Source organism: Rousettus aegyptiacus, unplaced genomic scaffold (genome assembly GCF_014176215.1).
Source record: "Rousettus aegyptiacus isolate mRouAeg1 unplaced genomic scaffold, mRouAeg1.p scaffold_m13_p_6, whole genome shotgun sequence".
NCBI classification, from domain to species: domain Eukaryota; kingdom Metazoa; phylum Chordata; class Mammalia; order Chiroptera; family Pteropodidae; genus Rousettus; species Rousettus aegyptiacus.
Genome location: NW_023416309.1, coordinates 50,452,723 through 50,480,176, shown reverse-complemented (window position 1 = coordinate 50,480,176; position 27,454 = coordinate 50,452,723). Strand labels below are relative to the sequence as shown.

Genomic DNA, 27,454 nt, shown 5'->3' with positions numbered 1-27,454 from the left:
CTCACCGAGATCTACACGCACCGGTCTCTAGCCAGCCGGGACCTGTCCAGCTCAGGGCCTTCGGCCTGACCGCCCCTTCTCCTGGAATATTCTTCCTCCAGACCGAAAGCCTTGTTTCTTGATTCTTTGGGTTTCTGCTTGAATGCTACCTTTGTAGCACAGCTCTTCCTGATGACCACGCTCCTCCCTCGGCTTTGGTTCTCCCTGTAATCCCTGTCACCTGCTGTTAATACTGGATTATCTCATTACTTGTATTTATTGTCCATCTCTTTCTACTAAGATGCAAGCCCCGTGCGTGAAGAGATTTTTGTCTGTCCTGTTCACTACTATATACTTAGTGCCTAGGAAAGGACTTGGCACGTAGTGGAGACTCAGTGAACATGCCATGCACCGATGGGTGAAGGGATTCATGGATGTGCAAAACTGACCTCGAATCCAATATGAGGTGAAGCAAACTAGTACTTTACATGACTAAAACTGGGTTGTAAGAATTCCTTACAACCAAGTTAGAGTCAGACTGGGACTAAAGAAAGGGGTGAAAGGTGCATTTCTCTGAATAGGCCCTGATCTCGGCCTCCCAGAGTTCTTATTTGGGTGCTCCAGTTCACTCTTCCACTCCCTTAAAACAGCGTTGAGTGACCACTATGTGCTAGGCACTGTGCTAGGTGCTGGATTCCAGGCTAAGTGGCCTGGATGCTGATGGATGACAGCTGTTATTAAGGCTTACGCGTTACTGACATTAACTTACAACACCATCCCAAAACCATCAGAGAAGACGACTACTTCCTAATTTCCTAATTTTACAAAGAAGTGTAGATCAAGTGACTTGCCCAATGTCACAGGGCCGGGAAGTGGCACGACATGGGTTTGAAACAGCCCACTGGGCTCTGACCTGTCCTCCAAGGCGTTGTGGGGATGAGTGAGTGAGTAGTGAGCATAAGGTGTTCAGGGCAGTGTCTGCCACATGGTTACTGCTGTGAAGACACTGGCTGTTATTATTAAGTGGTCTTGGGACCAGCTGACAGGTTCCACCAGCTCGGAAGCTGGGAATGTTTCCCCAATGAGCCAGTTCAGAGTCTAACTCACAAGCTGGTTTCCTTGTTATTCTGTACTGTCTAGTAATGTAAGAAGGTCTCTTGAGTAAAATGGGACCTCTAATGCATCCTTGTTTTACATCTTTGGAAATTGGGAATAGCAAGACCTCGTTTGCTCTGACATGGCCCAGGAGATAATTACTCAACAGGCTTCAGAAAACAGGCATTTTCTGGACCATCAATCTGCCACTCAGGCTAATAGAATCAAGGCAGGTGAATCGCACCACCTATTCCAACAAGGAAGGTGAGAAGCCAACAGGTGGAGCACCTGCTCTGCACCTGGCACTAATCTCCCCCTCTCCCTCCTGACACTTTAATGCGACAGATTTTTGGTCTTTTTTTTTTTTTTTTTGCATAAACAAGGAAATTAAAACCCCAAAAGCCACAGGCTAGAACTCACACCTCAGTCTGTCTGCCTGATGGCAAAGCCTTGAGCCTTTCCCTGACTTCACCTTGTTTATCTTTTGGGGTTGAAAAAAAAATCTCTCTTTATCCTATTTTTTGAGGGATCTGGCCCTCGGCCACTCTACACTTCACTGCCTGCTCTTCCCTGAGCCTTTTCCTCCCTTCCTGGTTCAGGACAATCCCTCGTTTCTGCTTAGTGGTATTTGAGACCCCCTGTTAGCCTTCTCACTGGTCTTCTCAGTCCTGCCTAATAAAATCACTCATGATAGTCTATCAAGCGGGTAAAATATTAGGCCCCCTAGGGACATTTCATATGCCTCCACCCAGGGGGTCTGCCTCTCTAGAGGCCGGGATTTAATCTGGTAGTTGGTGGTTGAGGAAATAATTGGAAATGAGACATAATCAGTAAATAGTGGGTTCTAGGGCACTGAACAGTCTGATTAAATGGATGTCACATGGAAAATCATAACCTCACAGATGGTCAAAGAACAAAATGCACAGTGGAGTCCAGTATAACCACAGCTTCCAACACAGGACCAGAAATCCAAGAGGTGCCATTTACAAGTAAAAGAGCCAGGCACGGCCCAAGCGTCACTGACTGCCACCTCCCCTACTCATTTCAGTAATGAGGTAGGGAGGGTTTGGGCTCTAGAAAAATGTTCTGGTACATAAAGTCCCTTTATCATGGTCTCAAATGAACTCACCCCACCTCACTCTACTGGCCGTCACTTGCACACACACAGCTACCCTCGGCTTGGTCCTGAGGGCGCCAGCAGCTTGCTCTGTGATCATAGATCAGTTACATCGGCTGAGCGAGTCGCTGTCTGATTAGGAATCAGTTACCTCTCCTTGCGTGTTCTCCTCTGCAAGATGGGAGTCTTGGGGACAGCTGAGGCCACTCTCAGTTCCAACACACTGTGACTCTCTAATTATAGTGAGTGAGTCGAACCCTAGTGTCTTCATGCATTTGGGATGTTAAAAGAAAATACCATAAATGGAGTGGCTTATAAACAACAGAAATTTATTTCTCACAATTCTGGAGACTGGGAAGTCTAAGACCATGGCCCTGGTGGATTCGATGTCTAGGGAAAGCCTGCTTCCTAGATGGCTGGCTACCTTTTTTCTGTAACCTTAGATGGCGGAAGGGGCCAGCTAGCTCTTTGTGGTTTCCCTCACAAGAACACTAATCTCAATCCTGAGGGCTCCCCTCCCATAGACTAAGCACCTCCCCACAACTCCACCTCTTAACCCCATCACCTGGGGGGTAGGATTTCAACATGCGACTTTTGGGATGACACAAAATTCAGACTGTAACACCTGACAAGGAGGAGATTGTGACGTCAGCCCTGAGTGAGTGCAGCCCGTCTAAGAGTTCATTAGAGCTAGGGCTAAGTAGAAGAAAGCATGCTCCATTTCTATATCCTTTCTACCAATCCCTGCATCCCTGGGCATCTGAAAAAACAAACAAACGAACAAACAAACAGGCATAGACTGAATACCTACTCTGCACCAGAGCCTTTCACACCTATATCTCAGTCTTTGGAGATATTTGATGCTGGTCCCCCACACTGCGGGCGGACGTCAGGGCAGTTCCTTGGGTTGTTCTCACCCACGTGCTCAGGTTCTCTCCTCCTCACTCCACAGACTTTCCTCCTGTCTCCCCCTGCCCTGTCTACTGAAAGGCTGCTGGTCTTTCAAGGTCCCCTCAAAAACCTCACAGTACATTTCCCGACAACACCCTCAAGACCGATGCTTCATTTCTTTGGTCCGTGTGCCTGTATGATTTGATTTGAACTTGTACTACACCAATATGCTGAGTATACATTCATCTCCCCCAGAGCTCCTCAGGCAGTCTACAGAAAAGGCCCTGGGTCTCTGGCTGAAGCCACATCCCTCAGCACAGAGAGCAGGGGTCACAGTACATACTGCTATTATCTCTGCTTTGCAGAGGAAGAAACCAAGTCACAGAGAGGTTAAATGACTTGCCCAGGGCCCATCCAGAATACAGACCCTAGCTCCAGAGCCCACGTGTTTAGTCACTATGTTATGGCGCCTCTCCATGCTCCAAGAGGCACATGTCGGATGAACCAGATTGAGCACATTGGCAGGTTCGGCACAGTGTTCAAGAACTCTTTGCCTCCCGGGACTGCTAAGGATGCTGCCAGTGCCAGGCAAGAAGCCACCTGTACCCTCTTCTCTGTTACAGAGAGAACAGTGGTCCGAGACTGACGGCCATGGTCCCTTTTGGACCTGTTGCCCAAATGCCTTTTCGTCATAAGCTCTCCACCCCTGCCAGAGCTCCTTGATGGCTGGGTTTTCAGAGGAGGAAGTGGAGGCAGAGGGGGAAGGGTAGGGTCAAGAGTTAAATTTGCTCAAAACCAGCCTTTTCTCCCTTCTAACTCGTAGGTCTCCTATGAATCTTCTATCCAGGGGACTTCTAAATTTACTTGGCAAGGCATTTCAGTGAAAGCCATGCATTGTGGGGCAGACCACCAAAGCTGTCTCTTCCACCGTGGAGGATAGCAGCGGCCGCCTCACAGGTGACTGGCAGGAACTGAATGGAGTAAGATACTGCACGGTGCATTCCTAGAACGATGGCATCCTAGCAAGTACTTCATAAGTGTTTGTTCTCTTTGGATGGCTACCTGCTTGCATGATAGATACATTTAGTCAGGTATGAACCACACTCAATGAGTTCATGGGGCGAATGAGACCATTCGGCGGAAGCCAACATCTGTTCAGATCAGCTCCGCTGCAAAGGATAGAGAAATAACAGTGGGTAAAATGTCCAACTGAACTCTATTTAAACAGTGAGCTGAAACTAGAGCGTAAGGGAAAATTTTAGTTCATGGTAGGTGGAGTCAACTTGGCATATTGTGTATAATACTTCATAAGCCACATGTGTAAAAGGGCAATTATTCCCCTCTAACTCGATCTATTTTCGTCGCAAGCTTCCATTCCAACTGTGGGAGAATTTGAGGAAACATGGCTACTTGAAAGTCTCCTTTAGAATTTCCAGTTCTTTCAGTCTCTTGAGCCATGTCTGTACTCTCAGGGGCAGGTGAGGGGAAGGATGAGGTGTGCCTCCGTGTCCGTGGGGAAGATGCTCCCTGTCCCTCACTGCTTTCTGTCCGTGGTGGCATTTCCGGTGAGGGCCGCCACACTGTTTGGTTCTGACCACCAGCGCCTGTACTCACTGGCGCCTGCTGAGGCAGCTGGTCCTCCACTGGCCTTGGACTTGAACGATCCACAGGCTGCTTCCAATAGCCAAGATCGTAGGACCCCCAAAGTGCACATGTGTACACTTGCGCTCCTCACATGCTCTTCGGTCTCAGTCTAAAGAGAAGAATAAGGGTGTTGACTCTTCATCCAACTCTCTCCTTCTATAGATTCTCCCTGTCTTCCACAGAGGCATCTATCATGGCCTCTGACCGTGGCTGACAATGGTTGTGGGCAGGAGCCTATTGGCTAAATAGTCTGTCCAACCTATCGAGTGCTAGGCCTTGGACCACAGAAATCTCCAAATACAGAACTAAATATTTATCTATTTTCTTTCTTTTTGTATTTCACTCGGTTCTTCTTTCTCTGGAGATAAAAAGCCAAGGTCTGCTTTTCATGATGATCTGTTCCATTTAGGGAGGCACATCACCAAGTGATAAAAATAACAGAATTTCAATGTCAAAGTCCAAAAATACAAAACAGAAACCCACCCAGTAAACTTCACATATCGGCCTTCTCCACTGGTGACAGTTTATGCCCCAAGGCCCAGCCATGGCCACGAGGAAACTGAGCTCCAACAGGTAAGCTGGCTCTTTCTAAACGAAGGAGTCAGGATGCGGGATGAGACTCTGGGCCCAGCAGAGCTGGTGGAGGGGAGATGGCCCTGGAGCGCAGTGACTCACCAACGGTGGAATAAGTGGTGAGAGTGAGCCGGGCGTTCTCAGCACCGTTGAGCAGCATGTGGCGTTCAGGAGCAGACTTCAGGGCTGCGAGCTCATTTCTGAGAAGAAGCTGTGCTTGCAGGATTGTGACAGCTTCTTCCCCCTCCTTCCCAGCAGTGAAAACAATGATTCCTCACATTAGTCGGCCTCGCTTCAGACCCTCATCCATCTCCATCCAAATGGCCTGAGATGAACACTGTCCAAAGAGCTTCTTTAAAAGCCTCCCTCAGCACAAACGTGCCAACGCCAGGAGTGGCTCTGGCTCCTTGCTCATGCGGGAGGTCAGGCCCCACCGTCTGCAGAAGTGCAGCCTCCCCCCGGCCTGAGCTGTGGCCTCTGCCCACTTGGCTTCAGTCTCCACTTTGCATAAGACCTCCATCCCCCTTAAGTCTTTTCCAGATCCATCTCACGTCTCTTCGGTGCAGGTAATGACCACCTTTTATTCATTTCAGTGGCATGTTTAGTCTCCTCAGAGCTTCTGCTTTTGACCTTTCTCAGTCTTTATCGTCTTGTCAAATGGTTTTGGTGGAGAAGAGTGAAATTTACAGGGCTCACTATAGAACGAAATCTGGAAAGCTTGTGTGAAGTTGGTTTTCTAATTGTGCTTCTTTTTTTTTCTACTCTAGATGAGCTGCTGAAGTCAAGCTCTCTCTCTCTCTCTCTCTCTCTCTCTCTCTCTCTGTGTGTGTGTGTGTGTGTGTGTGTGTGTTGGGTGGGGGGTGCTAATCTCAGGCTCTCCCTCCCTCCTTCCCTTTACCCTCAAGCCCTTTCTGCTGCCAGGCAAGATGATGATGGTGACCAAGGACCTGCAACTACCATGGACAAGTAATTGCCTCTCTAGGCTTCCCGGGGTCTAATTTCTTATTCTAACCCAACCAGGATCTTATTTTAACAATATTCGAATGTCTTATAAAAATTTAATCTATAAGTCCATCCGTAAGCTATATTTAAAAAAGGTAATATTGCTGGGTTTAAAGTTATGGCACAAGAATGTCAGGCACTGTAAGGTGGGCGCATTAGCTTTCTGTGGCTGCTGTAAAAAATTAACCACAAACCCAAGAGGCTTAAAAAAACAGAAATGTACGTTTTTTATAGTTCGGGGTGGGGGCGGGGGCAAAAGTTCGAGGTGAGTCTTATGGAGGTGAAATCAAGTAGCTGGAAGTGCTGGGTTCTGCTGGAAGCTCTAGAAGAGAATCCATTCTTGCCTCCTCCAGCTCCTGGTGGCCAGTGGCATTCCTTAGCTTGTAGCCATGTCACTCCGATCTTTTCTTCTGCTGTCACACTGCCTATTCTTCTTCTGAAGTCAAACCTCTCTCTGCTTTACTCTTATAAGGACACTCGTGGTTACATTTAGGGTCCAGCTGGATATCCAGCATAATCTTCCCATCTCAAAATCCTTGCCTTCATCACATCTACAGAGTCTCTCTTGCCCTCTAAGGTAACATGCACAGGTTTCAGAGATCAGAACATGCGTATCTTTAGGGGCTCTCATTTAGCCTACCACATGGCACAGGACAAGTTTCGGCTTAGATGCTACTCAGGAAGTGATCCTTCCTGCCAAAGGGAGTGGACGACACATGTGCCCTTTGCATCACTATGTAGCATCAAATACTGGTTTGATCCAAGGACCAGTGGACAAGGGAGAGAGCTGCAGGGCCACTCACACAAACCAAAACCATTGCCTGGGTTAGCACGTAACATAAGTAGCCAGCATTTTTTTTTTTTCCTCAGAGTAATTTGGAGAAAATGTAGTAGTCACCAAAACAAATGACAATCCCAGTATAGGTGCTCAGAGATGAGAAGATTTTGGCAGAAACTGATAGTTGCTTACCCAAAAGCCATTCCCACCTTGCTAAAACAGTCCTGACTTTCCCAAGTCGTCCATCCCCACAGGATGAATCATCATTGATTTAAAGCTGGAGCATCTGTAATTCCATGTCCACTTGAGCACAGGGGAGCTCTTGTTAAATGCAGATTCAGGTTTATCGGGTCTGGGGTGCAAGTCTAAGAAGCTCTCAGGTGATATGGATGCTCTTCTTCTTGGATCAAACCCTTGAATGATACTCATGTTGCCCCTTGCCAGGGATTGGTCCAGAGTAGGCACAGTCCTAGCCAATGAAAGCTAAGAGAAGATGCACTGACTGGCTAAGTTGGCTTCTGAGGAAGATTTTTCTTCCTGATGACAGACAAGAGAATTGTAAAAGAGAAAGCAACATTGGCCCCTTCTCTCCCTTCCTGCTTTGTACAGTGTTATGTGTGAAGGTGAGGCCTTGAGCTGAGGGAGCCATCTTGCAACCAAGATGAACACACGAGGATAAAAGTCCATCCACTGAGGATGGGGAGGAGGGAACATCTTTGAGCCATCAAAACCCCAGCACTCTTACTGCTGGATTTTCTTGTTAAGTGAAATATAAACTCCTTATGGTTTAACACACTGTTAGGTTGTCTATTATTTATAGCTGAATACACTAGAGTTCTAGGAAAAAATTCTAATCCTTCTCACAGCAACTTGTAATGTACTTTGACTTGACATGAACCTAGGGCAGCCGTGGTAATACCATGCTTTATTGTCTGAGAGGTTAAAATCTGGGGAAGAGCTGGGCAAGCCGCTGTGCAAGACACAATTCAACAAAGCAATTTGTTTGTTTGATGGAAAATAAACAGGATCTTCAGGAAAAGACCCAGCAAAATAAGAACAAGGCACGGAGGGCTGGAGTCTGGCCACAACCTCCAGAAGGTGACTTAAGACCCACCAATTCTTCGCATTGAGGAGCAAATTTAAAATTGCTCTCCCAACCCCACCGCGTGGCACCGTCCCTCTACTGTGTGTCTCAGTGCAGAGCTACCGGATGGTGAGCGTGCCTCTACCTCGCATTCCTGAGTTTGTAGCAGAGTCTCGAGAATCCTTTATTTATATTCATAAGTCACGAACTCAAAATTCCCTTCCTATATAATGATACCTGAACTAGTTAAATCGTACTGAAAATAATTAGGATTGCGATACTGAGATTGAACTGCTAAACCACTTAAGTCTCATTTCCCCTTTTATCTAAAATATCTAACAGCCCTCCTTTTAGATATTTCATGCATGTCCTTCTAGGGAACGCCACATCTCCTGCACACACTTTCCAAATCAGACGGCTGCCCCCTCAGCTCCCCGCATCACAGCAATCAGACCCAGGATTAATTAATTCTCAATGTAATTTAAGCTCCTTGAAAGAAAATCCCAGGCAAATAAACATAAATACCTATTTTTATTGCTGAATTGTTTGTTTGAATTCCTTCACTGAGATCAGACTTAATTATGCCATACTTTAGAAATACACAAACATCTGCAATTTTATTTCTAAGTATATCCGAAAGACAAAAATTACAATGTCCTGTGTGGTTTCAGGAACATGATGGTTCTTTTTGAGGCTAAGGAGGTGGTGGGGTGAGGAGGGGTTAGAAAAGAAAGAAGGGAAAAATAAACTCCTTTTTTTTCAGATGCTATAAAATTCCAAATATGTCAAGCAATTACAGGAGAAGGACCTGGGACAGTTCATAACGCAGATTCTAGGTTCTATACTGATTTTTCGCTTAAGAAATAAATCTTAGTGAAGGCAGCACCTCCTCTGGGATATGGTTAAAGTGTGCCTGTGGCACTGATTAGCGACATAACTTTTAATCTAGAAGGTTTCTGATTTGTCTGACAACTCCGCCCCTATCCGGTGCCGTCCTTCTATTTTCTGAGTCAGCACACTCGCTCACTCTTAGGGGAGGCAGCATCTCACAGAGCTGTCACTTCTATCGAACACAATGCCCTCAGGGTTTATGCTCATCATTAAAGAAGAAAAAACTTGTTAGAGTATTAGCCAGGCCCAGTGCAGCACCATTAAATTAATTTTTAGAGATGTATCTAGGTCATGCATCTACATGTTGCACATAAACACACCAGCTAGTTATCTATTGCATGTTTCTAAACTGCTCGGGCCATGCTTGATGGAGAATTACTGTTTTATTTTGGCCCTAAATAGAGAATAATTATTTCTTTTCAATATAGTCATAGAATAATTGTGATGTTTCTTCTAAAAGTTGACTGTCACAAAAATATTTCCAATTATCTTTTTAGGAGACTAAAGGACGTTAGCATCCCTGTCTCTGTTAACTAGCAGTTCTTTATGTGGAATCTTTTGAAGCCCAAATAATTTAGGAATTTTCTACATCTCATTTTACCTTCTGGGTAGAACGAATATATTTCATAAAGTCTATTTAGAGGAGGTGAACATTGAACATACAGCTGAAACAATGAAGTCACAATACGCCCTCCTTTGGGTAGAAATTAAGCTTTGCTGAGAAATAACATAAGAATTTAGTATTTCAGTGGTGATGGACAAAGAATATTTAATGTACAATTCAAAGGATCCCTGTTAGAAAAGATAAAGAAAATGTGTGAGTAGTCTGCAATACCCATTTCTTTCAATATTCGATCATGCCAATCCAAAGCATAACTAGAGTAGTCCCAAATTACAGAATGAAGACTTTGACCTTGTAAACGTCACTCCTATGAAGATTTGCGTGGCATTTTAAGGAAGTGTATTTCTTGTGAAGCTGAACTAACCTGATGGATTCTAAAACAGACCTCTCAGAGCTGATTCCATAAAAATCAAAGGCACAGTAACCCAGGTAAGCACCATAGCATGGTCCACCAGTAAGAATTCAGAGAGAACTAGTCACTATGTCCCGAGATGGACCTTCACTAGACAGATGAGAAAACTGAGAAAAAAAGAAATGACCCGATAAGTCCCATGAACGCACTTTAGTTGAAAAGGGTTGTGTGTCAGTTCCTGTTCTGGGGGATCTATGCAAAGAAAAGATTCCTAACTTACATAGTATTTATGACAACATTAGAGTTCTAGGAAAGAATTGTAATGCCTCTCGTAGCAACCTGTAATGTGATTGGACTTGGCGCGGATCGAGAGCACCCATTGTAAGTCGTAAATTCTGGGAATTTAGAATCTGGGGAAGAGCTGGGCAAGTTATGGTGCAAGACAGTATCCAGTAGAGAGAGGATTACTCAGCGCAGGGCACAGCGAGAGTTGAGGAGGGTGGTTTGCGTGACACGATCCAAATTAAGTAGCAACAATAGACGAGTGAAGCTCCTACAAGGGCCCTGACCGCCATTCTTGATGACTTTTGCACTGGGATTCCGCAAACATTCCAACTACAGTCTAGGGATTTGTAAATCCCAGCAAAGTGGAATACTGACCCTGTGATCACATCAAGATGTAACTTGTAATCGCAAAGTCATTTTTGATTAGATCGTCAGCACTTTTGTGATCCAACGATATGACGTGATTAGGTCTGAAGCCAGCCCATGGACACGCACAATGACTGTGTGATTAACAAGGTGGACTCACGGGCACAGGGGATCAAGGGCATCTGAAAGTCTGAGATTGTCTGGAACTGGGTGGACCTAGAGCTTGTTTTCTTCATGTGAGAGAACCATGATGACCCCCGAAGATCAGATTGCTCATCAGAAAAGGGAAAAATATCCCTTTGATTAAAAGTATTTGTCATTAGAAAGTATGGTAAATGAATGATAGTGGAGTTCTTGACATAACTTTTCCTGTTGTCTGAACGTTGAGTGTTAATGAATCACTTGCAGGTCTAGGGGAAACAATGTTCTGTGTTAGATTCTCTCCCATAACTGCCTTTGGGCTTAGGCAAGTTAATGCTCTAAACCTGGATTTTTTAAATCTCTTAAATAAGGATTCTAATTTTCCTCTCTTTTTAGTTGTAGGAGAATTAAATAACATGCATAGTGCCTGGCACATAACTGTTTGAATTTTTAGAAGACATCTTTCATGACAGGATCATCGTTAAACATTTGATTCCAGGCTCACTAATTAATTTCAAGGACAAATGTAAATGCAATTAAATGACCATTCATACCTAAGCAGGAGAGCCTAGTCACCCCATCCCCAAACTGCCTTATGATATGGGAGTTAGGAAAAGCCACAGCAGTGACAGAATCAAAGTGAATTGCAACTGAACTCATCATGCTATGTGCAATAATTACACAGCTGAGCGACACCTTGGGCCAATTTATGGCCCACCATTGCAATAATGCCACACGACAGGGAAAGCTGAGTGACCGAGGTCAACCTGTGTAGTGTGTGGGCACTTGCCCTAGACACAGGCTTTATAAATGGGCTTCCCTCTGAAGTCCTATATAGGCAACTTTAGCACCACTATGAAAAATAGCTCTAAGAAAAAAGAATCAAGATTTTAAATAGAGTTCCCTAAACTTGTCTGTTGGGTTCTTTGGGGCCCTTATTGAAAACATAGATGCCGACAGAGTCCAGATCATGCTGAGACACCTCATCCTGGTCTAGTTTTTTACAAGTCAAATTGGCTTCTGGCATAGCCCGTTAGCTCAGGTATTCTTAGATCATCATTCCCATTCACAAATTTGTTTTCATATGTTTGCATTTCCTGCAAAGCCCTCCAGGGGATCTCTGTGAATTAAAACACAAGCACTTAAAACATCACTCCTGCTGCCCAAGCCCAACACATAGTCCCTGCCCAACTGTTCTAGAAACCCACCCAGAGGCCACTTCAGAGACACACAAGGCTCACCTACTTTTAGGCAGAGAACCTGTGAAAAGTGCCCTGGACTTTATGAAGAATGCAGAATCATTGCTCAGCGTTGCCTTCAAATGTTTGTGACAGAAGTTATCAAAGTGTGGTCACCAGCCCCACCAGCCCCAGCAGCGCCTGAGAACTTAGCAATGAACATCTCGTGCCCCATTCCAGACCCACTGAACCAGAAACCCTAGGAGCGGGCCCGGCCAGCCGTTTCAACAAACCCTCCGGATGACACGGCAAGGTTTGAGAACCACCAGCTCGAAAATGAAGTTGTTTTCTCCACTTTCAGTGAGCCAGTCAATATTTAGAGAGTGAGTGAGGTCTCTCGAGCTTTTCTTGAGGTTTTTCTCTATTCCATTAGAGGAAGGAAAACAAGAAAACCTACCTCTTGTTGGCGTGATTAACATTCCTGCAAAGCAGGCTTAACGTGAAGACAGCACAGTGAGATGACCAGAACCTGATGGTTAGAAAAGGCAGTGTTTTAGCTGAACTGCTTCAAGTATTTATTTCCCAAAGACATAGCCACCTGGCGGTCATTATTACACGAGCCAGGGTCTCATCATACGGCAATCACTCTTCAAGGTGCTACTGCTGCATAGCCAAGTGTGTCCATCTATGTAATGCAATTTGATTCAGCAGCTCAAATTATGGGCAGTCACTTCTCCAAAAGGTGAAAAGAATGTTTTAAGCCTAATGCTCATTTATAACATATCTTCCATTATTTTTTTGCTACATATATGTAAATATACCTTTACATATACGTGTATATAATTCACAAATGCATATAATAAGGGTATTAGAGATAGGTATAGTCTAAAGAAATGAAAATTGTATATTAGCAGGCTTTAAATTGAGTTCATTACATATGCAGACAAATATATGAGGAAAAATCACATTATATAATACAATATACTCTAGTAATGCTCATGTTGGTTTTAAAACTAAGAATAACATAGTTAAATGAACAGGAATTGGAAGGAAATGATGAATGCATCCCTCATAGCATTTAAATCTCTTCCACTTGATTAAAAATTCCTAGTTCCTCTTCACTGAATTGTTTAGAGTTTTTGAGCAGACTCTGCCCTGATTAAAACAAATTAGCATCAAAGATCCCCTGTTGAATGAGAAATCATTAATTGAGAAACATGCAATGCTCCTTAATTACCTTTAGAACAGTGAGAGAACAAATAATCTCAGGTTCCAGAGGGGCCTGCCTGCTCTGTACTGTGGATTCATTTCGTGTAGCTGCTGGAATAAAACTCAAGTTGCAAACACTAGTAGGGAATATCAATGCAAGCTTCAGTAAACACACTGTAGATTGTTTATCTAAGAGAAAAATATCTCGATGATGACTAACGGGAGGAAAGAAAAGTGTTTTTGTTTATGATATTGTCGAGAGTTTTAAAAGTGTCTTACACATGCCAATATTGGTTGAGAATTAATGTGCGCTGTTCTTCCTGATACAAATTTTTAATGCTTTGTTTAATATACTTCATTAATGTAATTACCTGATGAAATTTCAGATGCTTATATACAGATGAGTAACTTTATCATTTAACAGTGGACCAGAAAGAACCAAATGTTCAGCTTCAAAAAATCCAGCTACAAATGGAAATTCAAATCATGATAGGGCATGTTATTCATTTCTTTATATAATGATACAATAGTTATGACACTTTATATAAGTCAGTGAGATAGGATGCATCCCTCCATCTTCAAAATCTAGAAAACAATGAATACTAACCCACGGGAAAATCTTTAGGAAATAAAATTGTTCCAAGTGTGAGGACAATTTAAAGAATATCACCCAAGACTTATTATACACAGTGCTGTATGGACAGCCTTCTGCTAATGACAGTAACATGGCACTAAGGTTCTGAAAACTCTTTATTTCTCACAACGGCCCTGGAAGGAAGCAGTGTTCTCATTTTTCTACACAAGATAAATAAAACATGGTGAGGTTTAGTTATTCAGTGAATAGAATCCTGGTTTTAGTCTAGTTTTCCCAGCTCTCTAACTACTAGATTATGTGTTCTCAACAGTCTTTGAAAAAAAAAATGACAGAATTGATTCAACTACCTCTGTTTCCTTGAATATTTTTGGTTCAGTGTATAGTTTACAGTCTGGTTCATTTAACATAAAACACAAAACACCAGAACAATGCTGCCATTTCAGATTGATATGAATTGATATTCAGGCCCAATTTGGAAAGTTTGCATTTAATTTTAAGTGACATGAGTGACTTGTTTTACAAGTGGAATAAAACTTTATACCAAGAGTCACAGGAGACTTCAAATTTTGCAGAAGTTATTAATCATTTTTCTTTTCTTACATTCCACCAAGATGATAAACTTGACATTGCCATAATCTTTGGAAATACTGTAAATAATCCTGTAGAGACTACATTATCAGGGTAATTATCAAGACTACAGTAAGAATATCTACACAAATTAACTTGCACCAAGAAGAAAAAAGGAGAAAGACTATCATTAACTATATTAAAATAATATGGAAGGATAGAAGCATGGTTATAATATTTTGAAGTACTATAAATATTGTTGGGTTTCTTTTCCCAAGGAGTTCCCATAAAGGCATGTGCTTTCTTTGGATATTCTTTGGGACAAAATAAAATTCTCAGTTCACTAATACACAAAATGTAAGTGGTTCATAAATAATATCGAAAAAGAATCAGTAACAAAAAGTCTGCCTCATAACCATCTTCTGGATACTTAGAAGAAAAGGAATATCATGTCACTAAAACATTGCATATTATGTATAAAAACACAAACAAGACATCTTTATCTATCCTTGCAAATGTCTAGTTTGTAAAGTCATTGCAGATACTGACTTCTGAGAAACAAAAGCATGTTATTTGGTAGTTTTCCTTACAGAAATGCTGTTTCCTTTAACAGTCACTACTGATTGAATTTTTGCATTGGAAGGTCATTGGAGCTGTCGCTTCAGAATCAGCAAGGAGCGGACACACGTACTCAGTCTGTTTTCTCTTCCAACCAGTTCACCTGCGCACAGATGTTGGGGAGACCATATTCTTTTATCCTCGCAGGTAAGGAGCTTCGAATGAACCTGGAGTTCTGACTCTCAGCATGGAACAGTCCTGATAAGTAGAATACGCTGTTTGCCATCATCTATTTGTGTTATAAGGTAATTCATTTTGGGTTGAAATCAAATCGTTTTAAGCTGAGCTGGTATTATTATTATTGGTGTCCTTCTAAGCAGCCTTCTTTTTAAGTGCCATCGTATTTCAGACGAGCTGATCTAAAGGAAAAGATTACTTCTGCCAAAGTGCATTGTCACAAGAGAACGAAGATGAGCAAGTCCTATTTTATGTTATTCATTTTTAAAGCATTGGTAGAGGTATGAGACCACTAGTCAGCTGCTGGGAGAAATGAACTGACTAGTCAGAGAAGGATCAGAAGAGATGTGTGATGATGGGAAAGAAAACCCAACACAATTTTAGCATTTGCTGCAAAATCATACTTTTAAAGTATAAAATGTTATACTTCAATATTTAAAAGTATAACATTTTATACTTTTTAATCACATATTTCGAATATTATCTTTAAAGTTGAGGAAGATAATATTTGAAATACGTGATTTAAAAAAGTCTGCAAAGCACAACTCTGAATTACTAGGTAACACATAACATTGTTTTTTATTGCAATTTAATTATTTGGGAATAAAACTGACAAAATCTCGGCACTTGCAGTGTTACCAAACAAATTCGAGGGAAAAAATCGTTTTTTTGTGGTTCCCTGAATTCAACCTTGAACCTTTCAAAATAAAAGGAGAAAACCTTTAACTGATCTATTTCCCATTTCAAAACGATAAAAACCCATCACTACACGTAGGTGATGTAGGTGCTCGTTTTTATCCTAGTTTACTTAGAAACGGTTTAGACAACTGGCCCAAGGCATGGGAACAAGTTGACAATGGAGTTCGCATTCAAACTCGAGTGCGTCCCACACAGCGTGTGTTCTCAGATAACGTTTATGTCATTGCAAAGCACAAAATTTATCTTTTGGGGCTATAGAAGCACAAAGAACTGCTGCAAGAATTTGGTCATTAAAGCTATTTTCCTAGGTGGATTTTCTAGAGCAGGAGCTCCTATTTGGCCATGCACACAGCTGGTTTAAAGAAGCTTATGCTTAAATAGCTATCTTGCCTGAGTAAAAATTTCACTTCTGTCAAAAATAAAATTCATCAAACCTTTTGAGGCTGAGTAGAATACAGCCTTTCTGCAGTGGTCTTCGAGAGGTTTGGTTTCTTGTTCAATTAGGTCTGCTCTACAATCATTCTTTGAATGGGGCAGAATTATTTCTTCAACAAAAGTGTGGGAGACTTGGGAGGCAGGCAGTTCAGCATTGGGGAGGGGGGTGCAGTGTACGAAAGCTCATCCAAAATTATAACGTAGTCTCATATTTGGAGAGCAAAATAATACTTGCTGTTTTTATTAGCAGGACTGGAGAAAGTAAAGCTCCATGAAATCCTAGCTGCGATGGTTTATGCCAGGCACCATACACGTACAAAGACCCCTGAGAATCTGGAGAGGAAGTTGTGTCTTCGTCAGAAAGGGCTGTGAGTTAAAACGCCTGTCCCCATTTTGGCCCCTCACAGGTGACTTCTAGGAGGAAATCTTTTTGGGGCAGAGAAAAATCAGTTTTGAGCTAAAACCTTCCATTTTCTGTTAGCCACCCACTGATCTGCCATCAAAAAGCTGAAGAGGAACACGTACAAGGCTCAGACGTTCAGAAAGCCTGCTGCTTTTTGTTGGAAGAGACAGGGGCTTCGAGATTCAACTCTGAGCTCCACCTCCTTTAGGCACATCTTCCTCTGGGCCCATCTCATAGCTTCTCTTTCTTTTCTACAGCTTCTGGGTCGGTCGTGCTGGGCATTTTCTCAGGTCTAGGTGGGCATCTCCATCCCAGCTTCTTCCTTGGTCTGACCTCTAGGAGGCGTGGTGGAGGGACCACCTGGGAGGAGGCTGCCGGTCTATTCCCTAGAACACAGGCAGGCCCAGCCTTGGTTTCAGGCCTCGGGTTGGGGGTAGACAGCCTGCCCGAGGCCCTGAGCCCACAACTGGTCACAGATGCTCGGTTCTTCTGTGGGGGTTGGAGAGGAGAGAGGTGTCAGGCTCCTCCTTGGCTGCTCCTTCTTGGTAACTCCGGACTGAGGCCTGGCATGGCAGTAGCACTGGTACAAGGCTGAGTGGGATGAAGGTGGTGACGTGGGGACTCGACCCAAAGGGTGCCCACGAACAAGCAGACTTTTCTAGAAAATTCCCCAGCTGTGCTACATTGGACCTAGAAAGAGGGGATTTGGTCCAGGAAGGTATAGTATGATGGTCCCAGAGAGAGGACTTTATCCTAAGAACAATTTATGTAAACATGAGATGTAGACCAGGCAGAGACTTTCAGTGATAAATGGCATCTTGGACACTAGGCTTTGAGAGTTGCTATCATTCTCAAGAACATGCCAAGTGTTCAACATGCTGTTCAAAATGTCATATATAAAAAGCCAACGAAAATCACGCGGAGGAAAGAGAGGAAGTATGTTTTAAATGTGGAAATCGGGAACACAAATCTTATAATCAAGTCTTAGATGGCGGAGGGACTTTTCTCAGCTGTTGAATGCTGCTTCCTGTATGATCTTAGAAAGGTAAAGAAAACCCGCTCCCCCCACCCCCCAAAAAACAAAACTACATTTGGCAGTGTGGGTTGGAAGATTCAATGTTTTCGTTTCAGTAAGTAAACTCCTATTAATAGCACATGACAGCATAAAATGTTCGCTTTTTCAAGCAGGTTTGAACTTTTACACATTTCAACAGTGGCATGCACACCTGTTACATATATATTGATATGATTTAAATTCTTAATTTAAAAAAACTTGAGAAAACTAAAATGTTACATGTACACTATAATGAAAACACTGCTATAACACCAAGCAGATGGCTTATATTCCTTGGAAAATTATTTAAAGCATTTTGAATTGGAGTGATAACGTTACTTAAAGGCATTCTTTGGCCCAAGGCTGTGTTTGCCTAATTTGCCTAACCAGAAGAATCACGGAGATCTTAATCATGCATATTAAACTCCAGGGTCTGATCTAGTCCATCTGAATCTTAATCTGAAGCTGCATTAACCCGGATAGTTCTTATATTCAAGTAAATTCCACACTCACCCTAGTAAAATGGCAAATGGGCTTTGAAAGTTGATTTTTTAAGAAAATGTATATGGGTCAATTCGGTTCATTTGATCAGTGTTAATTTTTTTAAACCTTTCATGTACCTTTTCAAATCATTGCTTTATGTTCCATAAAAAAAGAGGTACCATGGATAATTATCGAATGTAAGGATTGATCCTTTCTTGCCTAATTTGAATGTGAAAGTGGCAATTAATTTTAAAAATACTAAAACGGTATACATTTTGGAAGAGTTAAATCCTCTATTGACCCAAATATCAAAATAGTTTTTTAGAAATATTTACGTTCTACAACTATAAGAACTTACTGAAGATTTTCATGAAATCTTCATTTGCAAAAACCTACCTGGCTTTTTTTTACCTATGGTGAAAAGACAGATGAAAAATTAAAAGATGGATTCATCAAACAATTGATAGAAAAAGAGTGGCCCGATGGGCCACTCCATCGTTAATAGCAGCTCCAGTTCACGGCGGGCCTGCAGTGGGAGATTATTGGTTTCATCTAGGCTCCCGACAGCTCTGCAAAGTGGGTACCACTCCATGCCATCACAGATAAAACGTCTGAGGCCTCGAAGGTTAAATCTTGCCTGACAGCATGCAGCTCGGCGCTGGTTCCAACGTCTGCTCTCGGGCCCGTCCGCCCGTCCGCACTCCAGTGACTGTGAGGCAGGACAGCTGCCATAAGGTCACTCTGTTTTACTGGAACCCAAAGAAAATGAGATGCTGGGAAGTGCGGCGAGGAGCAATGACACATCGAAATATGTCTCATTCCAGCTTTTCCTGGTGAACGCCGCACGATGGTAAAAATTTCCCTTACGCGTGTATCGCTAAAATGTTCATTTAACAGCAAGCAATTATGAAAACCCCAATCCTCTCAATATTTATTAAATCAACCAGCAAGCACGTTCCGTCTTTGAATGAGAATTCCCTAGATGGGTCCTAATAGTGTCCCCAGCTTAATCTTAAAAACTGCATTCTGTTTAACCGGAACTTTTCGTACTTGGAAGAATAATAAATCCTAAAATGTAAAGGAATTTTCAAAGTCGTTCTAAGCTGATATGTACAGAATCCCATGGAGATAAGTTTTCAAGGGAATCAGTCATTCATTGCTAACTTCTTAAAGAGTATCTGCATACTGTGGGTTTGGTTGGAAAAAAAAAAAAAAAAGGAAGTATTGAAATTTTAAGTTGTGGTTGGGGGAAAAAAATAACATGACACAAAGTGATTATCCCTGAGGTCTTTTCGGTCCATTTTACCTGAGGATGAATAATTTTATTGCCAATAAGGAGCTTTGATAAGCTGAGAAGACATTGCATAATTAGTCATGAAGTTAGCCAAAATATTTGGTCTGGGAAGGTATAACATGACTTTAACTTAATATTCCTTTATGTCCCGAATTCCCTAAAATTTAAATTTTCAAGTTTTAAAAACCTGATGGGATCCAAAATGGATGAAGCTTGACAATTCTTTCACAGTTATACTGTTTGGGTAGACTCTAAAAATATAGCTGAAATTGATTTTACATACGACTCTGCATGTTTTTTGTGTTTTTGTTATATAAGCTTTTTCTCATGTCAGTCATTAGAAAATTAAACGAATTGGGCAATCATTTTATTTTTAAATGATTATATTTTTGTAATCACCAGTTTTGTCAATTTATTTTTTCCAGGAGAAAAATTAACATTTAAAGGGTCCAAAAAGAAGCTAATAAAATTGCTTGATTGTATTTAGGAGACATTTACAAACTTTGCTCACCTTTTTTTGAGAGAGAAAATACCATAGGAAGGAAAAAACAACCAGCTCCGCGCTCTCCCCTTCCAAAAGAAACCCCACAGGTTATAGATAAAATTACTCTAAGGATTAGTCTTATTTTTAACGCATGGAAAATAGCAACTTTATCATGCCAACCTAAGGAATATATACTATGTTTCATAAATGCCTAATTGTTAAAACAATGACAATAGTCATGGTTAGATGCAACCTAGCAATTTTATATACAATGCAACTACATATTGTCTGGTCATTCCTGATATAGGTTCTATTCGATCCTCATCAAATTAAGCTGACCGTGTATAAATGGCATTATGAAATAAACATTTAATATCATAATAGGGTAGGGTCGTGTCCCACTATCTGCACAACCATAGCATGCAAGTAACTATGCATTAGCTGTAAACAGTGAAGTATCGTTACCTTTCAGAAATCCAGAGAACATGAAAAGCGCATAGGTAGTACTAAAGATCAATTATATTGAAATGACTTGTATATTGAACAAAACTATATCGCATAAAAGCAGCTTTGGATGTTCTGTCAGTGTTTTCTGCATATATCCTGTACTCACCCTGAAGGCTCTACGATTCCCAACAAGACCTGTGAGTGCTACTGAGTTATCATGAACTGTGGTCAAGATTGGGAATGATTCTACGTTCCAACGTGAAAGCTGTTTTCTATTAGTTTTCCTTTCTGCCACAATTCAGTTTCGAGGCATTAAGAATAGGCTGGGTGTGGGCAATAATGAACTTATTTGATTTTTTTTTGAACTGAAGACTTTCTCTCATGACACCAATGTGTTCACATCAGAAAAGGGAATGTTATAGATGCTTGCCTGTTTCTCTACTGGTAGTCTCAGAGAAAGAGTGGACAGAAATGAAGCCGGGTCACGTTGTAACTCGGGAGGTGTCGCCTCTAAAAAATACTTTTCATAACATTTGTAAAAGGAAGATAAAATCTAGCTGCTTGGGGAGGGAGGCCAAAAGAAGATGCTCTGTTCTTTTAAACATGCGGATGCATCATTTAGGTCTGATCCAATGATTCCTAGGCAATTAAAAAATTACCATATTAGAGCAGAAGTTCACACACTGTAAAATAACTATTTCAGCTCTCTTCAGGTTTGTGGTATTGAAGGCTGTGTTTGGGAGGAGGAGGAAAATTGATTGCTGGACAGGCTTCTCCATGCTCTGTCAGCTCTGAAAATGAGTTCGGCAGTTGGCACGGACGACAGGAAGGTCCTCTTCACCCGGCATCCTAATAAACCTTCTGTGAAGTTGCACACACCGTCCATCCAAATGGACTCATTTGGGTCTGCATTCCAGTTAGGTGGAAAATAGTCACATTCTCAAACTGAGTTTGGACACGATGCAGTCATGTGAAATGTTTAAATACATTGCCAACATCCTACTAAATCGAAATCTTTCATTTACATTTACAGTGAGATAAAACAGCATTTAAAGCCATTGCAATTTGTTCATTTCCTGTTCATATACAAGTGATTTAAGTTTGCTTATGAGGCAAAAACTGTACAAGTCTCATCATTCGGGCTTTATAAAATGTCTTTCTTTAAAGTCTTGGGATATAAACAGTTGGGTTTATACGAATTACGTATTTTTCATCTGCATTTAAGAAACAATATACATCTTTTCCAGAGTAATTTAATGTTATCTAGAAGTCTAAGAGAGTTGTAAAAACTGACTTTATCACCTGTGACCTTCAATACTGTTACTTTTATAAAACTCATGAACACTCTTTGGCCACTTGGGTCACTGCCCATTCGAAGGGAAATGTACTTGAGTCCTAGGACCATACAGAGATTTGCCTCCATAAAAACTGAGGCCACAGACCAGCCTTAAATGGAAGCCATTTACAAAGTCAGACAAGTAAAGAAAATCCAGGAGTCGTTCCTGTTTCTCAGACACAAGTTCCTTGTCGTGTTGAGAGGTGGTGTTTTCGATTTCGGATTCCTGAAGTCTTGTCTTTACTATCTGAAGGCTTCTGCTGGGAAATATCTATTAGGGCACTGGCAATTGCAAGGCCTGGAAGAAAAGGAAAAAGGCCTTTAACTGTTTGGTTAGATATTTCTGGGATGGAGACAGTGGTGGCTTAGCACCTTATTCTTATCGTTTTGCATTCAGTTATCACACATGTAGCTGTTTATTGGAAGTTTTCACGTTGTTTATGTTTTACTTACATATGTTTCTTAACTTAGACATATGAACTTCACACATGAAGAAGAAGAAAAAAGATCCAACAAAGTTAATTAACTTGGACCTCAGACAATAGAATTCAGTGTGTGACAAAACATCGCAATCAGTTGTGGATTTGATGCCACACCTTAGTTTCTATAGCTGAACGCAAGTTTGCTCTGGATGTGTAAGGAACTTTCAGTGTTACTACAGTGTGTGTGTGTGTGTGTGTGTGTGTGTGTGTGTGTGTGTGTTTAATGTGGAACAAAAGCCATTGTATTAATTTTTTTTTAATTTAGGGCAATTTTAGGTTTACAGAAAAATTGAACCAATATTGACACATGATTAGCAACTAAGGTTCACAGTTTACAGTAGGATTCACACTTCGCATTGTACAGTTCTATGAGTTTTGGCCAATGCATAATGTCATATCATCACCATTGCAGTATCCCACAGAATAGTTCCGCTGCTCTAAAAACCCTGTGCTTCACCAACAAATCCCTCTCCCTCCCCTGAGCCTCTGGTAATCACCAATTTTTAAAAAGTATCTCCATAGTTTTGTCTTTTGCAGGATGTCATAATTGGAATAGTAAAATATGCGCCTTTTAAGATTCTCTTATTTCACTTAGCAATATGCTTTTAAGTTCCATCAAATTTTTTTTTTTCGCTCAATGGCTCATTTCTTTTTATTGCTGAATAATATTCCACTGTCTAGATGGACCATGAATTGTTTATCCATTAAAGGGCATCCTGAGTGCTTCCATTTTGGGAAATTATGAATAAAGCTGCCATACATATTTATATGCAAGTTGTTGTGTGAACGTAAATTTTCAATTCACGAATATCTAGGAGAATGATCCTAGGGTCATGTGGTAAGCCTATGTTTCAACTTTGAAAGGAACGGCCAAACTACCTTCCAAAGTGGTGATGCCATTTTGCACGCCCTCCAGCAATGAATGAGCATTCCTGTTGCACCTCATCTCTGTCAGCATTTGGTGTTATTGGTGTTTTGGATTTTAGCCATTCTAATAGGTATAGCTGTATCTCATGGTTGTTTTAATTTGCAGTTCACTAATAACATACGATGTTGAGCATCTTTTAATATTTTTTTTTTTCATATGTATAACTTCTTTGGTGAGGTATCTGTTCAGATCTTTTGCCCGCTTTTAATTGAGCTGTTTGTTTTCTTACTGTTGAATTTTAAGAGATTTCTTTTGCATTTTGGACACCAGTCCTTAATCAGATATGTGTTTCACAAATATTTCTCCCTGTCTGTGGCTTGTCTTTTCATTCTCTTACATTGTTTTTGGGAGGAAGTAAGAAAGAATCCCAGGGATAGAGCTGTACTATGCACAAGTAGATACGGAAGAAAGATAACCTGTAGAAAGTGGGCTGAAAAATGTCTTAAATGTAAGAAAAGGACCTTTAGTATTATCAGCGGAATATCAACAAAAAAGTTGATCTCTAGCTACCATGTGTACTAAAAGGAATATTGTTTAGTTACATAACTTTGTCCACTGATTGACAGGAACATGTATAACATGTAAGATGTATAGGGATAGTAAAGACTTTCCTAGATTTGTACAAGCAATGGGCTCAACCAGATATCCTGGTTTATCATGTCTACACATGAATCATTTCAGTTTCTGTTGAATCCTATATAATTCCCGAGTAAAGCAAAATGTGCAAATCACCATTCTAAACCAAAAGTTCAGACTGCTTCCTCCAAGGTCTTGGGAACTTAACTCTGAATTGAGTTGAAACAACCATTTTGTTCCTGTGGTCAATTTATTCTATGCTGATTTAAAGGGAAAACATCAAGGTCAGAGGTAAAATATACATGGATGTATATAATTATTTGAGTACATATATCTTTTAAAGGAAAAGGGAACTTCAAGAACATTTGAAAACAGAAGAGGTTTGCGAAGAATATGATGGTGTTAAGAGTGGGAAGGGATTAAAAAATGAGTTATCACTGGCTAAGCTGATAATCCTACATATTTACCTTTTAAGGGTTGCTGTTAACCCATTCTTTAAGGATATTAAATGTTATCCTCGAGTTCTTAGAGATAATGTAAGTTCAAAGGGTCAAGGATCGAATAAAAATTGCTTTCTGACTTTTGAAGAGCACATATGTACTTCTGAAGTGTCCAGCATAGAGGTTTTAGCCACTTATTCTGCTGTAGGAAAGAGTTATGTTATTTCTTTAAGGGAGAGAGGTACATTATTTAAAAGAAAATCACAGATTACAGTTGTGAAACTAAAATTTCCGTTCAGACAGACCTTACGTTTCCTTGGATCTCCTGGCACACTTCTGTCATAATTTACAACCTTCTGTTATTTCATTCCTGGCACTGCCTTATCCAGAGACAGCCAAATATGACAAATAATATATGTCTCCTTTAATGTGGAAAGAGACCACTTACACTAATTTCTATGATCGCAGCATCCAAATATGAAATCATGTTATTCATTAAACTACTGTATGACCTAGTCCAAAAGAGCTCTAAAAAACAATTGTTTTCCATATACACGTGGCTGCAAAGGCTGTTTTCCTTGCCAAAATAGAAAATTTTATGTTGATCTGATACCGTCACTGTATCTTCGTGTTTTGGGCTATATGAGGTCCAGAGCCTAATTAGTGGCTCTCACGACGTATCCTTGGGTTACTAACGATTTGTAAGCTTGAAAACACATTCAGCTGACAATAATTAATCATAAACCATATTTCAGTTCTTAATTTACAAATAAAAGTGCAGATCATGATTATTTTTAATGTGACAGTTTTTTGTCCTTTCCTATGAAAATGGAACAATCAACCACATTTTCAGATTCTACATAAATGGCAATATGTATGTAAGAAATCTTGCATTCCTCCAGGCAGTGGTTTTTGAGTGTCTGCTATGTGTACTTACAGAGGATGCTCAGAGGGCCACCTGCCCAGATCTTATCTTCTTGATGAGTCAAATGAGCTTTTCATTCAGATTTCAGCTTGAGCCCTTTCCTGGACCACACAGCTTGTAGCATGCCATGAGTTATCCTACTTTGTAAATCCTGTGAGTTAATTATGAATAGCACAACGTCATAGCTGTGGGTGTGTGTGCGTACCTTATGTGTCAAATTGTTTGGTGTAAGTTTTTATTACTATGCTTGCATTTCATCATATTTTAGTTTATGAAGAACTTTGAACAATAAGAACAACCACCCAGAAATTGTCAGATCCTCCTTCAACCAATAAGAGGCCCTGGACAGAAGTAAACAAGAGACAAGATTCCTGTCTTCCTGAATCGTCTAGTGTGTGGAAGACTCACTGAAAAAGAGAGAAAGAAAAATTAAACTAATTTCTACCATTTCCCTTCAGTATACTTTATTGTAGGGAACTAATTTTCTTAATTGATAAAAAAAAAAAAAAAAAAAGAAGTCATCAGTAACTCCTTAAAAAGGACAATATTATCATCTCTTTCTCCCCAGATGTAACATTTATATATGGTGGGAGACTGACTATACACATAAACAATGGTCAGAAACTAGATGAAGCCAGAACTCTGGCCACAGCTGCAGCAACTCGCCGTGGAAACCTGCCCTGTCTCTACACCAACCAGCATGGGAGGCCAGCTGGCTTCATCGGGCCTTTAAGAAGTCGGTCTGCAATCTCTAATGAGAATTGGGGAACTCAAATAATCAGCCCTGTAACATTGGATCCCAAATAACTAAGACTTAATTAGTGACTGACAGCTTCCATAATTTGTGTCCCTGCTTCCAACTTATGACCAAACAGAGAAAAGCAAACATGTTCACCTAACGAACCACTCAGGATGCTCTATTTCCACTTGGCCTGTCTTTGGCTTCCCCGGGCCACCAGCCTCCAGTCGGGGCTCACTTGAAGCCTTTTCTTTTTTCCACTCCACAGGGTTCCCACACATTTTTCTGTATGAAGCCTCTGCTGAAATATAAGCAAGCTGTGATGGCCGACTCCCTTGCTACAGCAAGTTCTGAATAAATCGCCTTTGCTTGTTATTTCGTGGGTCTTGGTTTATACTCGCACTGGCGCAACAGAGATAAACATAGCTTGAGATCTTTCCTGGTTTAAAAAATATATATACGCCAATAAAATAAAAGCGACTTAGAAATAGGTTCTCTGTATTGCCCTTTGAGGCAAACACTTTTTCCTGGTTTAGATTTGCCTGGTAGCTGTTTGCCAATGAGAGGTTATCTGATGAGGACCTCACACTCCCGGAACTGCGGGAGGAAGTCCTTCTTCCCAGTTGGATGCTGTACACTGGCTCATGCTGGGGGCCGTTAAGAGTTCCATTAAAATCGGGTCACTCCAGAAGATCATTTTTCAAAACGTCACACAAATCATCTGATGAAATCCACTTATTGTGTTCTCTAGGCCTAGCACAGTTCCTTGTTATCAAAGCAATACAATTAACTGGGGGAACAATTCATTATTTTAGACTGGTGGTCTACAGGAATTTCATTTACCATGTCAAGATGATGCAGAGACGCTGCAGGCTAGCAGAGTTTACATCAAAATATGCCGGTAGATTCAATAAGAATGCTGGGGTTTAAATATTTATTGTAAGCTTTACCTTTTTGCACTTGTAGTTCTTAAATACCAGATGTGATGGCATTTAGATAATTTAAATATGAACGATAAACCTCATCAGAAAGAAAGTGGCATCTCCTTTTTCTGATTCCATTTGCCACAGTCTCGTGGTGTTTCTAACTGGTGCTTACTAAACTGGAACATCGCCAGGGGCTGCTCTGGACCCCCCCAGGGCAGGGCCGGTTGGGAAGGGTGCAGACTCCCCTGGGACCATACTCAGCTCCTTCAGAACACTGGCATGATTTAGTAGTCACTGGTTTAGATGCCAAGAGCTACCACAGATACTTCCTAAATAAGTAGAAGATGCACCAAAATCAGACCTTTATCTAGGACCTTAGAAAAAACATTTTTTCTTCCTTAAATTTAAGAACCTTGTTTATGAAGAACCGTGTGCAGACATGCCCTAAAGAGAATGCAATATAAATGTCTAATGGCTAAATATTTTAAATTGCAAATATACCTTTTCAAACCACTAAATTTACGATGAAAACCACAAGGAGAAACATCAGGAATTTAATTACCTTTAGAAAAACTCTAGTTTTTCCTAATGGAAATGGAATGGTATTAGTAGATTCCAGCAGTAACAACCTAATTATAA

The 27,454-nt window shown here is 41.1% G+C and overlaps 1 protein-coding gene across 4 annotated transcripts in view; it reads right to left on the bottom strand.

Annotated features, from left to right (window-relative positions):
• Nucleotides 1-19,525: 19,525 nt before the first annotated feature.
• ATRNL1 (attractin like 1) overlaps nt 19,526-27,454 on the bottom strand; it is a 535,879-nt gene continuing 527,950 nt past the window's right edge. For 3 of the 4 annotated variants that reach the window (XM_036222140.1, XM_036222145.1, XM_036222152.1), the window contains one exon: nt 19,526-22,097. In XM_036222140.1, coding sequence (XP_036078033.1) covers nt 21,973-22,097 — 125 coding nt within the window. In that variant the 3' untranslated portion in view covers nt 19,526-21,972. The remainder of the gene's footprint in view (nt 22,098-27,454) is intronic. The other variant, XM_036222143.1, reaches the window with a different exon arrangement.